This window comes from Xiphophorus hellerii, chromosome 3, assembly GCF_003331165.1.
Source record: "Xiphophorus hellerii strain 12219 chromosome 3, Xiphophorus_hellerii-4.1, whole genome shotgun sequence".
In the NCBI taxonomy this organism is placed as follows: Eukaryota; Metazoa; Chordata; class Actinopteri; order Cyprinodontiformes; family Poeciliidae; genus Xiphophorus; species Xiphophorus hellerii.
Genome location: NC_045674.1, coordinates 2,508,707 through 2,521,825, shown reverse-complemented (window position 1 = coordinate 2,521,825; position 13,119 = coordinate 2,508,707). Strand labels below are relative to the sequence as shown.

At 37.3% G+C, this 13,119-nt stretch overlaps 1 protein-coding gene across 2 annotated transcripts in view; it reads left to right on the top strand.

Moving 5' to 3' along the window:
* Positions 1-13,011, top strand: part of sv2a (synaptic vesicle glycoprotein 2A) — a 34,145-nt gene extending 21,134 nt beyond the window's left edge. For both annotated transcript variants that reach the window (XM_032558390.1, XM_032558389.1), the window contains exons 4-13: positions 766-917; positions 1,092-1,225; positions 2,419-2,508; positions 2,585-2,692; positions 2,785-2,873; positions 4,051-4,215; positions 4,439-4,572; positions 5,191-5,397; positions 7,872-8,031; positions 8,751-13,011. In XM_032558390.1, coding sequence (XP_032414281.1) covers positions 766-917; positions 1,092-1,225; positions 2,419-2,508; positions 2,585-2,692; positions 2,785-2,873; positions 4,051-4,215; positions 4,439-4,572; positions 5,191-5,397; positions 7,872-8,031; positions 8,751-8,934 — 1,423 coding nt within the window. In that variant the 3' untranslated portion in view covers positions 8,935-13,011. The remainder of the gene's footprint in view (positions 1-765; positions 918-1,091; positions 1,226-2,418; positions 2,509-2,584; positions 2,693-2,784; positions 2,874-4,050; positions 4,216-4,438; positions 4,573-5,190; positions 5,398-7,871; positions 8,032-8,750) is intronic.
* Positions 13,012-13,119: the final 108 nt, after the last annotated feature.

Genomic DNA, 13,119 nt, shown 5'->3' with positions numbered 1-13,119 from the left:
CAGTGAGCAGCAGTTTAACTTTCACCATCATGCCCCTTAACTGCTTAAAATTAACAAACAAACGGAGCAGAGTGAAAACTGTGAAAACAGAAGTCATGTCATCAGTTTGGCAGTATTTTATACATTTAAAACAAAAAACAAATCAATAACTATCGATATTGATAATTATAGATATCAGCTAATTTTTCTTGCTGAAAAGTTAGTTGTAAGTTAGTTTTGTCTTATTTCAGGTGAATTAAAATATTTGCTCCAGAATCTAGATGAATATACAAAGTAAGGTTTTGTGGTTTTGCGGTGAAGTGTGTGAATTATACATTCATTTATTCAATTGCTTATTTTGCAGATTAATGATATGGGGCACTACAGCAGTTCCACTGAAATAATAAAAAACAAACAAATAGTTGGTGTGGCCTAGTTAAAGTGTGATCCTAATACTTGCCAATCATGCCTGAAAATCCTCCATATGACTGAATGAAAGCACTTCTGCACAGAAGATAAGTAAAAGACTCATTCAAGGAGTTTTAAATGCTGAATAGCAGTTGAATGGTGCCTTTTACATCAGAACAATGTAAAAAATCCAAAAATTGGATTTAATTCAAACCCCTTCTTAAGAGCTTCAACACAAAAATCCCACTTCGAATGTTTTCTCTGCTTACTTACTTCTCAATACTGGCCTTCCTTTTCTCTTATCTTCCTCTCAAGAGCATAATTCATATTTTAATCGCCTCTTTCTCTGCATTTCTGCCTCTCTCTGTAACTCTGCAGCATCGGAGGCTCCATCCCGATTGTGTTTTCTTATTATTCTGAGTTCCTGGCCCAGGAGAAGCGTGGAGAGCACCTGAGCTGGCTCTGCATGTTCTGGATGATCGGCGGTATCTACGCCTCCGCCATGGCCTGGGCCATCATCCCACACTACGGTGAGAAAAACAAACAGGTCTCTATGAGTCAGGCTCTGTTTGGAACATCATTTTAGGACATAATGAATGAAAATAAGGCATTAAAAGACCCGGAACCGTGTGCGTTTGGCCAGATGGGACTATTTTGATTGAGATGTTTAGCAACAACCTGGCCTGTTATCTGTCCTTGTGTAGGTTGGAGCTTTCAGATGGGCTCGGCCTACCAGTTCCACAGCTGGAGGGTTTTTGTTCTGGTGTGTGCCTTCCCGGCTGTGGCCGCCATCTCTGCCCTCTCCACCATGCCTGAGAGCCCCCGCTTCTACCTGGAGGTGAGCTGCCAGCTTCCTCCCCCGATGCTTCAGACTTATCAAGCGATCAATCAAGTTTTTTGGATAGCACATAGCAGCAACAAGGCAGTTCAAAGTGCTTTACATCATAAAAAGTCATAAAACACGCAGTTAACAACAGAAGCATTACATTTTGTCAAGTGCCATCAGATTATTGATTAATGTTTCATTTATAATGTTTCAAAAGCAACTCTAACCAACTGGGTTTTTAGTCCAGATTTAAAGGAACTCAGTGTTTGATTTACAGTTTTCTGGAAGTTTGCTCCAGATTTGTGGTGCATAGAAGCTGAATGCTGCTTCCCATGTTTGGTTCTGGTTCTGGGGATGCAGATCAGACCAGAGCCGGAAGACCTGAGAGGTCTGGAAGGTTGATACAACAACAACAACAACAGATCTTTGTTTGTTAAAACAACAATAAAAACAGTCTGAAATGTTTCCAGCATTCTAACACTATCCAGGTCATAAAAAAGTCATAAAGGCAAAAAAAAGTATATTTTACCATTTCTTCATTGTAATTATAAACCATTTCTTCTCAGTCTCTACGGCTTTGAGTGAGTTTATTTCCTGCTGTAGCATTGTGATGCTAAGTTGATCAGTGATTTATAAATCAACATCAGTATTTTAAAGTCTATTCTCTGAGCTACAGGGAGCCAGTGGAAGAACTGTAGAGCTGGTGTTATGTGCTCCATCTTCCTAGTTTTAGTCAGAACACCAGCAGCAGCGTTCTGGATCAGCTGCAGCTGGAAGATTGATTTTTTTAGGCAGATCTGTAAAGACGCTGTTGCAATAATCAATGCGACTGGATGAGTTTCTCTAAATCTTCCTGAGACATTAGTCCTTTAAACCTGGAAATGTTCTTTAGGTGATAGAAGGCCGACTTTGTAACTGACTTTATGTGGCTCTGAAGGTTCAGGTCAGAGTCCATCACTACTCCCAAATTTTGAACCTTATCTCTAGTTTCCAGCTGTAATAACTTAAGCTGTGTGTTGACTCTAGATCGTTCCTCTTTAGATCCAAAGATAATAACTTCAGTTTTGTTTCTGTTCAGCTGGACGAATTTATGGTACATAGAATTAATGTAGAAATAAATCATTTTATAGTGGTGAAAGTTTGAGTAATGTTTTGGCATTTCCTTCAGCAGTGCTCTAGTTATTTGTCTTGTTTGCCTTTTGCAGAACGGGAAGCATGACGAGGCGTGGATGATTCTGAAGCAGGTCCATGACACCAACATGAGGGCCAAAGGTTACCCAGAAAGGGTCTTCTCTGTAAGTTGCACACAGCACAGGTGATACTGAGCATCAGTGAAAATGAAGGACTGAAGATGAGATCTCTTGCTGCCAGGTGACCACCATTAAAACGGTGAAGCAGATAGACGAGCTGGTGAACATGAGCGACAGTGCGGCTTGGCATGAGAAATGGAGGCTAAAACTCTCCTCACTTTTCCATCAGGTTGGTTTCAGAGATGCCTCTGATTGATTGCTCTCTTCTTGCCATAATTCCTTAAATTTGATGAGTCTGTCTGTGGTTTTGTGTTCTTTCAGGTGTGGAATAATTTCCAAACCGTTTTCTCCCCTGAGTACCGCCGCACCACCTACATGATGATGGCCGTGTGGTTCTCCATGTCCTTCAGGTAAGACCAGGTTGATGTTGTTATCCAGACTTTCTAACACTCATGAATCTTTATTCAGAAGCTCTGTTTGGTGTATTTTGTTGGTTTTATCCAAGCACAATCAGAAAATTTATGAATTGTTGAATTTAGTTTATTTATACAGTGCCAATTAAAAACAAATGTCATTTCAAGTCACTTAAGAAATAAGATCTCTCCATTTAATTCTCACCATAACTCTGTCAGCAAGATCTTCAATAGGTTGAAGGGTTTTTTCTATCATCTGGGCTTTCTTATAGTAAAAACTGCAATAATCTAGCCTTAAAGAATCAAATGTAACTAGTTATAAATCTAGTTCATTGGCATCATACTATTTTGTAGTATATTTCTAATTTCAGAATAATCTAGAGAGGAAAGAAGCAGTTCTAAGAAACCCATTTAACATGGGATTTAAAGGACATATGTCCTCATATTCCTTATGTTATTTTTTAGAAGCTATTAAGAGTAAATGACTGACTAAGCAGTTTGTTTTTAGATGCTCAAATCTAAATTTAGTCTTATTTGTAGGTTAAAAGTAGAAAAGCATCATTCAGGTGTCATCAAGAAATCCCTGTTGTATAATTAACTGACTGGATATCTCAGGCTGCATGGATAAATATCGCAGAGTTTCATCAGTGAATTGGAAGTAGAATAATATATTTTATAACTAGAACTGTTCCATGCACTGAGCCTTGTTGTACTCCATACCTGTGGTGCTTGTGCAGGACTAACCACTAAAATTTGCAAATTATAATCTATCAGAGAGAAAAAAAACTGTTGTTTATGGGCGATGTAGTTGAATAAATGTGATTTTCTCTTTAGATGTGGTGGTGGTGTTTGTTCTTCATGGTTTATTCAAAGCATGTTTTATTCTAAGATTAGTCACAAAAACATGAAGACCATGTCAGAGTTAAAGGATTAAGACTTTACAGTTATTCACTTTCTGTAAAATAAGTGGGAGAGAGTAAGATAAAACAGCAACATTTCTACTAACTTGCTTTAACTCATTTTAAAGGTGCACAATATTTCTGTACCAATTACATATTGTCAAAAATCAGTGACCTGTGAAGCCATTTAAAAGATGCTTCTGAAAAGTAAAAGTTTTTGTATGAATTTTCCACAGTTTGGCTTTTTGGGACTGATTTGCTTTTTCTTCCTGCAGCTACTACGGTCTGACTGTGTGGTTCCCTGACATGATCAAGTACCTGCAAAAGCAGGAGTATGCCTCGCGCACCAAGGTGTTTGTCAAGGAGAAAGTGGAGCATGTCACCTTTAACTTCACTCTGGAGAACCAGGTCCACCGTCAGGGGCAGTACTTCAACGACAAGTGAGTCTGCTGCAGATCCTCATTACAGGCTGCCAGGAGAAACTGCAAGAGAGAAAAATGTTTTCTGCCACAATCTCATGAGTGCATTCATTGTTAATAGATTATGTTTTTTTACTGTCAGTTTGAAGCGGATTTTATTTTTTTTATTTAGAAACACTGCTTGTTTTTTAGAACCACTTTTTGACTTGCAGGTTATTTTATTTGCTCGTGTATTTGTTTGCAGGTTCATGAATGTGAAAATGAGATCTATGGTGTTTGAAGATTCGCTGTTTGAAGAGTGTTACTTTGAGGATATCACCTCCAGCAACACTTTTTTCAAGAACTGCACATTTATTGCCACCCTCTTTTACAACACTGGTGAGGAATTCACACACAGTCTACTGGTGCTGGATTCTGTAGTCCAAAATCTAACAGCATTATATACAGTTCTGGAAAAAACGAAGATACCACTACACTGATCCCTATTGAAAACCTCCTGGTTATTCCACCAGATATTGATTTCTGAATTCTTCCTGAGTTAAAACATTAGTATTGTTGCTTCTAAATGAATATAAATTTGTTTTCTTTGCATTATTTGAGGTCTGAAAGCAACTTTTTCATTATTTTGACCATTTCTCACTGTCTGCAAATGAATACTAAATTTTTGCTTGGAATTTCAAAGACATGTTGTCAGGAGTTCATAGAATAAAAAAACAGTGTTCATTTTACTCAAACATAAACCTATAAAAAGTAAGATCACAGAAACTAATTATTTTAAGTGGTATATTTATTCCAGTGCTGTATTTAGCATGCCATCATTATGTTTTACAGGCTGTTTTTAGGCTGTGATCAGTAATGATGATAGAATCTGTTGCATGTTTTTGTTGGTTAGATTTAAATAGTTGAAGTTGCTTTTTTTATTATATTTTCTGAAATATGTTTTTTTTATCACAATGACTGTGCTGCTTTTTACCGACACCTGTTCTACCTTCGCAGATCTTTTTAAATACCGTCTGATCAACTGTAAGCTCATAAACAGCACTTTCCTGCACAACAAAGAAGGCTGCCTGCTCAGTGATGTCAGTGATGAAAATAACGCCTACATGGTCTACTTCGTCAGCTTCCTGGGTACCTTGGCAGTGTTGCCGGGTAACATTGTGTCTGCGCTCCTCATGGACAAGATTGGGCGTTTGAGGATGCTTGGTAAGACAGAGAACGGGACACCAATATGTAGCATTTGCTCAGATGAAAGTACTGAAGAAGGAGAGAGAGCTAGTGTAAATAAATCTTTGACTTTTGACATTTTAAATCACAAATGTCATAGTCCCAAACTAGTGTTTGAACATTTTGCATTTGTCTTGCGTTTTGCTAAATTCGTGCAACACAAAATGTTGTAAAATAACTTAAAAACAGCATAAATATGTCAAATTGTGCACTAAAATTCAGATCTCAGATGGTGAGGCTGATTGTTTAAAATGTTCTGGGAGAACTACGACCCATAAAAACTACGACCCATAAATTAGCACCACGTTTGGTGGTGCTAATTTATGGGTGTCAATCAATCTCTGAATGCTCATAGCTGTGTGTTGGTCCTTTTCTCAGGCTCCTAAAAGAAGAAGAAGAAGTTTTATTTATGTAGAACTTTTTTCAGCAACAAGGCAGCTCAAAGAGTAGATGTGCAATTTATATGATATTTTATGCATTTCAAGGAAAAACGGCCCTTGAATAAAACAGCAAGCAGTGATGAATGCTGTAGATCATCTATAAATAACTCAATTTACAAGCCATAATTATAAAATCTATTTCAGTTTACTTACTCAGCAGAAATCTGGTGGTACATCAGGAACTCCACCAGCTTGTTTGACAGTGAAGGATTGTGAGGAGGTCATCTTGCTAAAGTTATTGTTTCAGTTGGGGACTCCCACCAAAGCTTTCAACTGCTGCAAATTCAATGTTGTATGTAAAACATTCAAAAAAGATGTTTGGATTATTTTGAACAAATTTATATTTCATAACATGAAACGTTTAAGGAAGGTTTGTGGACTCTAAGGCTGCATCCTTGATATGTTTAGTGAGGGGTCTGCAAAGTGTTTGCTCATCATTTAGTGCCTTTTCCTCTTTACCTCACAGAGAATTCATATTTATTTGAAGGAATCATCCACATCTTTCCTAGAACCAAAACTCTTTTAAGATCTCTGGCACTGCTGCACACAAACTCTAGACATATCTTACAAAACTCCAAATAAAAAAATAAAACCCATATTTTCTTATATTGCTGTAGAGCATTCTAATAGCTGTAGATGCAGCTTAATGCTAAAAAAGTGATGGACATCACTGTGATCCAGAAGTTCAGTCCTCCAAATCTAACTTCCTAAAACTTTTAGCTGCAGCCTTTCTCCTGCCTCCTGATTCAAATGAGCTGCTCGTTAACAGATTTCTGCTGTAATTCATGCTGCAGCTCCTGCTGGCATCACCAATTTAGACAGTGGCAAAATCTACAATACCTTCAACATTCAAACCTTCAAAAACTCACCAACAACCTTCCTAATAAGTATAAATGCTGTTCCTAATGGCTTGTTAGTGACACCAACAAGCTCTAGGCTAATTGATTTTATAAAAAGGGGTGAAAGATACAGAAGTTGACATATGGACGTCTAAAAATGTATTTTTAAGATATACTAACTCCTGATATTTTCCCATGTGTCTTATGGTTTTTTTGTTAATTCAGAACTGTATTTATAATTATTGATTGTTTATTAGGCATTATTTTCTGCTTTTTAACTTCACAATAAATATAATCACAATCACATTTAATTAAATATGACATCAAATTGAAAAGTACTCTGTTTTTTCTTAGGAGTGTTATGGGAGTGATATCGTGTCTCATGCAGGAGGAGCTATAGCACCCCCTAGTGCCACGGCCACTAACTACATTTGGTCAATCTTCCCCAGACGCATGCAGTATTAGCAGGTCACAACCTGTTGAAGTTTAACCAGATATAAACAGCATTTTCTGATCAAAATAAATAAAGATTAGATTTATGTATATACTTTACATTTTCTTTTGTTTGAACAAAACATCTGTTAGTTCCCTAAAATCTGATTGTTAGCAAAAATAGCTTAAGTCCTACAGGAAATCACCTTTGCAATTTCATACTGTCCTGCTTCCAGTCTGTACCTATTAGGTAAATTTACCTGTTGTTTATTTTGATTTTGTTGACTCGTATATAATGTCAAATTATGACCCCTAATCAAACTTTAATAATAATAAACATCCTGCTTGTAAATATTGTTTTTTGGAATTACATATTCACTTTTTCTTACTTAAAACCATGGGTAAAATTTTTTTTACATCCAATCATTCAGGCGTCAAAGCAGGTACAAAATGTCCTCTGCATCCACACTGTTGCATGATGGGTACAAAATGTTCTGATGGCTCCATTACTAGACAGAAAACATATTGGGACTAGAATCAGTTCAGCTTAAATCAGTTGAAAACATCAGTTATTTTGACTTTTTAAAAAAAAATGTGTTATCCTACAGTAAAGATTCGAGACCATTAATGAAAATAGTTCTTGTTAATTCAAGTAACTCTGGTTTAACTCCAAGGTTAAAAATATACAGTGGCCTGTCAACAGTAATCACGCTGCGTCTGTGTTTGTCTCCTTTTTTCACAGCCGGCTCCAGCGTCATCTCTTGCGTCAGCTGTTTCTTCCTGTCTTTCGGCAACAGCGAGTCAGCCATGATCGCTCTGCTGTGCCTGTTTGGTGGGATCAGCATCGCCTCCTGGAACTCCCTGGATGTGCTGACCGTCGAGCTCTATCCGTCTCACAAGAGGTGGGTGATTTAGGCGTCCTCTGCCGTCCTGAACACAGCAGCACTGCTGAATGAGGTCAGAAGAGCTGCCCTTCAGTGATTGGTTGGCTTTCAGGGACTGATGACATTGTGGGGTGAAATTATTGCTGCTGTTTGGACTGCAAAGCTCATTTTGGCATTGAATGGTTTTCATAAAGTAGATTTAATTATTACATATATGCATCTAAAACTGATTTAAAAATAGAATATAAGATGAAGAAGAGAAAAATTTAATTTTTGTTTCTAAGACTATCAGAGATCAACTTTTAGATTTAATTGAAGGGGAAATACCACCATCATCAGGTTATAATAAGAAATGGCATAAAGAATCCTGAGATATTCTTCAGTTTATTTGATTTATTTGGAAATAAATTAAGGAACAGTATCTCATTTAAACAAGAAAACATTCTCATTTTAATGAGATTTGTATCTCATTAAGACCAAGACATTTTCTCTTTTAACTAAGAAAGATCATAACAGTAAAACAGCATCACATCTTAGGATTTTAGATGTTGTCTAGAAGAAATAGGGTTAGAAGGAATCAGGAGTTATTTCTTTTTAACAAGTCATATTCTGTCAGATACTTCTGAATTTATTTCCAAGACTTTTTCAGTTAAATGCTTCAGTTGTACTCTCCTTAAGCACTAATTGAACTTCCAACACAAATCCAACGCAACTTTTGTTCTCTCCTCCTTCCTCAGAACCACTGCTTTTGGCTTCCTCAACGCTCTGTGTAAATTAGCGGCCGTGCTCGGCATCAGCATCTTCACGTCATTCGTTGGCATAACCAAGGCCGTGCCCATCCTGTTTGCCTCCGGAGCGCTGGCAGCAGGCAGTTTTCTCGCCCTCAAACTACCAGAGACGCGGGGTCAAGTGCTCCAATAGTGTGGCACCGGCAGCTCTGCAGAGGGCAGCAGAGCTTTAGCCACACTGCAGAGGAAACGGCTCAAAAGTTCATCAAATCGTGCCCTCTGAACCCACCCCACACTCACCTACATCCACAGTAAAACGGTAAACTACAACATGAATTTGTTAAGGTGCAACATTCAGCCATGAGAGTAAAGGTTAGTCCTGTTGCTGCATCCTGATAATTCCAGAAAAAGATGATGTTTGTTGATGTTTACTAAAGTCTGGAGATGAAAAAAACAACAACAGTAAACCAATGTAGATGTAACTCCATTAAGTTTTGTCCCCCTCAGTGTAAAACCATCCAGGGTTGGAGGTCAGTGACTCTGATAGTTAGCAACGCAAACAGACTCATAGAAATGACCACTAGCCATCATTGCAGAATTGTCCGTATTCACCGTCATTCTTTTGAGCAACATCAACTCACCCTTGAAGTTGTGAGTTTCTCATCTTTGTTGGACATCTGCTCAAAAATGCAACAATTCCTGCCTTGATTGGAAGCATTTTTGACTCTGCGGGGGAACGTCTTGGTGTTCCTTACTCTGTTTCTCCTGAGGTCTTGTGTTGGTGTCTAGACTAACTGCCATTTTGTAGATAATAGAACATTCCAGGTTTGCTTTTGTTATCGTTACGAATCGGAGATTAATCTCCCTCCCTTTATGGCATCACTTTGGATCGCACCAGAACAGGGATGAGTTCGAGACAAGTTTTCTGTGTCTGTCCATCTAAAGCACAACCATTTGTCATGAGAACATTTTCCCAAGGAAAATGTTCAGAATCTCCCAGTTAGCCGTTATTCCAGTCAAACTGTACATCCCGTTGTGAGAACTGCCTTTTCCCTTCTCCTTTATGAATATACAGGATGTGTGTCTTTAAGATGTTTCAGAGGGTGTTATGCATGTCACAAAGTATGAACTGTATGTAAACTTGAAAATCCAGACTATAACATGTAAACAGAGTTTTACTACATTTGCTCATATATTGTTCTCTATCAAATTTCTGTAGTATTTTGGCAGGACACTAGTTCTATATTTCTTGATACCTTTAACAGACTTTCCCAGGTGTTTTGGAGCACACTGCACGAAACGTTGCAAAACTTGAAATGTCTGAAAGAAGATCATGATCGATGTAGAGAAGTTAATCTAGTCACGTTTAAGTTTTCACTGAGGACTCAAAATTTAAGCTATTGTGGGTCATCTTTGCAACTGAAACCTGACAAATGGTTGTTTATTTATTAAGTCTGTAATCATTCCACAAATGCACCTTTTTTTTTCTTTTTTTTTTTACAATGACAGGGGTGGGGCGGTTTGGAAAATCGGTGGTTTAGTCAGGTTAGCGCACCATGAATACCAGCCTACAGAAAAATCATCTGTTAAACCTTTTGTAGATGTTCAACACACCAAACTTAAATTTATTAAAACTTACTTTCTATATTTGGTGAATTCACCAACTCCCTCACAATTCCTTATATTAACTTATTGCTTTCTACCTGATTCCTTTTTTGTGTTAGTAAATATTCAGTGGTTGCATAGATGAGCTAACATATGGGCTGTGCAGCTGCTAGCATTAGATAATGCTAAGTATTTCACTCTGGTCTCAGTTTTATCCACTTCAAACACTTGCTCAATAGTTATGGAAAAACTAAAAAACATTGTAGCTGGTGTTCACTTCAGTTTGAACAATACGCTATGCATACTGTGCATCAATTTATTATGAGTAGCTACCATTAGCACGTGAAATAGGAGACCCAATCATCTAAATCCTCTCATTTAACCAAACAATACTTCTGCTGGTACCGTCCAACTCTGAGTATTGCTGCTGGTTTCTGCAACTTCAAGATGTTGATGCTCCAGGACTTTTAGTTGTTAATGACTCACAAGTCCTGAACTGAAACATGTTTGAAGTTTACCTTCATCCTGATTAACCGATATTGGATAACAAGCTTTATTTGCCTTTTATGAATTAGATATATTAAATTCAGGCGCGTGCAACACCATCAGGGCTACACCTTTAATCTGATTTTTGTTAGAACACAGAACTGATTGGGACATTAATTTAACATGCAGGATAATTCTGTCTTTTCCTGGACTTTAGCATATGATAGGAGCAAGACATAAAAGCACACTTATCAGAAAGGGATCACTAACAATTATCATATGTTCCATACAGATCACATGCATTCCCACTTGGTATATCATATTCACAGCTGCTTTCCAACATTTGGAAAAGCAATCATGTCAGACTAGTTTTTCTTGTCCAAACTGCCATTTTGTAGGATAGCAGCCATATGTAGTTTCAATTGAATATATAGCCAAACCGCTGCACTAAGAGTGCATTGTGCACAATTCTGAAAGCCTTGTGTTGTTTGACACTCATCCTGATGCGCATTAGGCTGGACAAGCTTTGAAGAACCAGGGGAACATTTATTGAAAGCACAACCACAATCTACCAAATGATGATGTTGTGAAGATGCTGTAGGTTTACACAGTTCGGCAAAAAGAAAATGACCCCTCGTTTATTGCATTTACTTTACACTGATCTAGATTTGTCACCTGATCCATCATCTATTCGTGTGCCATGAGTACCACCTTTCATGAATTATTGCCAAATATTTTCTGTGGCCTGAGTTTACACATTATGACAAGAGATCTGCTATAGATATAAATATATGTAAATAAAATAAACTATAATAGAACTAATAGGATTTTTAAATGATTTCCCCCCCATAGTCTTTACAGTACTAAAGTAGTTTTTTTTCTGTTGGGCATGTAGAGCAGAAACACTTTTATTTTCTCTCTGAAAATGATTCAAAACGCTGAGTTTGACAGTTCAGGTGCCCTAGTAAAAAAAATCTCTGACTTGCAAAAAACTACAGAAGCCAAAATAATTAGCAGGCTACATTGCAAAATGTCCATCACACCCTCTCAGAAGCACACTGATAGAGCCTGAAAAAACAGGAACTACACATGTAAGAAATAAATTCTCTGCAGACCGGCCCGCGTCACACATCATGCGGTAAAAAACAAAGTCAAGATTACTCTGTTTTAGCAGAGAGTGCTGTTAAAATGCTAACACGCTTCTCTCATACATATCTAAGCCTATGTTACAGGGTGTTTTTGTATAATTAACTTGTTGCCTAGGCAACAGTCAATTGTGAGTGCAAAAAGTTAACAAAGCAATAAGTGTTTGAGTGTTTGTCTCTTACAAAGTTGTTTGCAGTTGAAGCACATTACTACATGCCGGCCTTTTTCCACTGAAGGGGTTGTTTAGCGTATTTGAATTGTGGCTGTGTGGAGTAGTGTTGAGCTGTTAGTGTCTTACCTGCAGTAGACAGCTGATCTGAGCAGGAAAGATTAAAAGAAAATTCCCACCTGAAATAAAAAACAATTCTAAACTTTTCTAAACGTTTGGCTTGTTTAAGATGGAGAAAATTCACTCCTTAAGATGCCTGTTCCTTTAAAGTTTTAACTCCACCTCTCAATGAGATTTTCTTTTTGAATCATCAATCTGAAATCGCTCTGACTGCTGTGTTTTTCATGTAAGAGACTGACTGTTCAGAACTACTCCGCACAACATTGCATCAAAAATAAACTCTCCCACTAATATGAAGACATGAAATAAAAAAAGCTAACATTTGTGTGTGACTCTCTAAATCCACTCTTGGTCTTGAGGCTTCTGTCGATTCAAGTGCATCACCATAAATTAAATGTAACAAAGAATTATCACCTTTGTCACTGTACTGTGCTGTAGAAACTGTAGTTGATTGTTTGTAAGTATAGAAACTGTGGAATCAAATATACAAAAGTGATAAAAAAAAGTGTAAATGAACAATGCTGTATGTTGTCTTTTGATTTTGTAAATGAGAATGAGATAATACAGTAAAATCATCAATGTCAAACACCAGTTATGGATCATAGTTAGATTAAAAGATGCAGTTTTGTTTAGAGGTGTGTGAAATTTCTCCATGTTGATTTTTGATCAGGATCGCACTTTGATGCAATCCTTTGGAACTATAACAAAACGTCATGAGAATAATTAACAATAAACAAGTGGAAAAGATAGATGAAACGTCCATTTATTTAAATCGCCAAATATATATATATATATTGTATATATATATATATATAGATACACATAATGATCTCTGTGCTCACTCATTGCGCT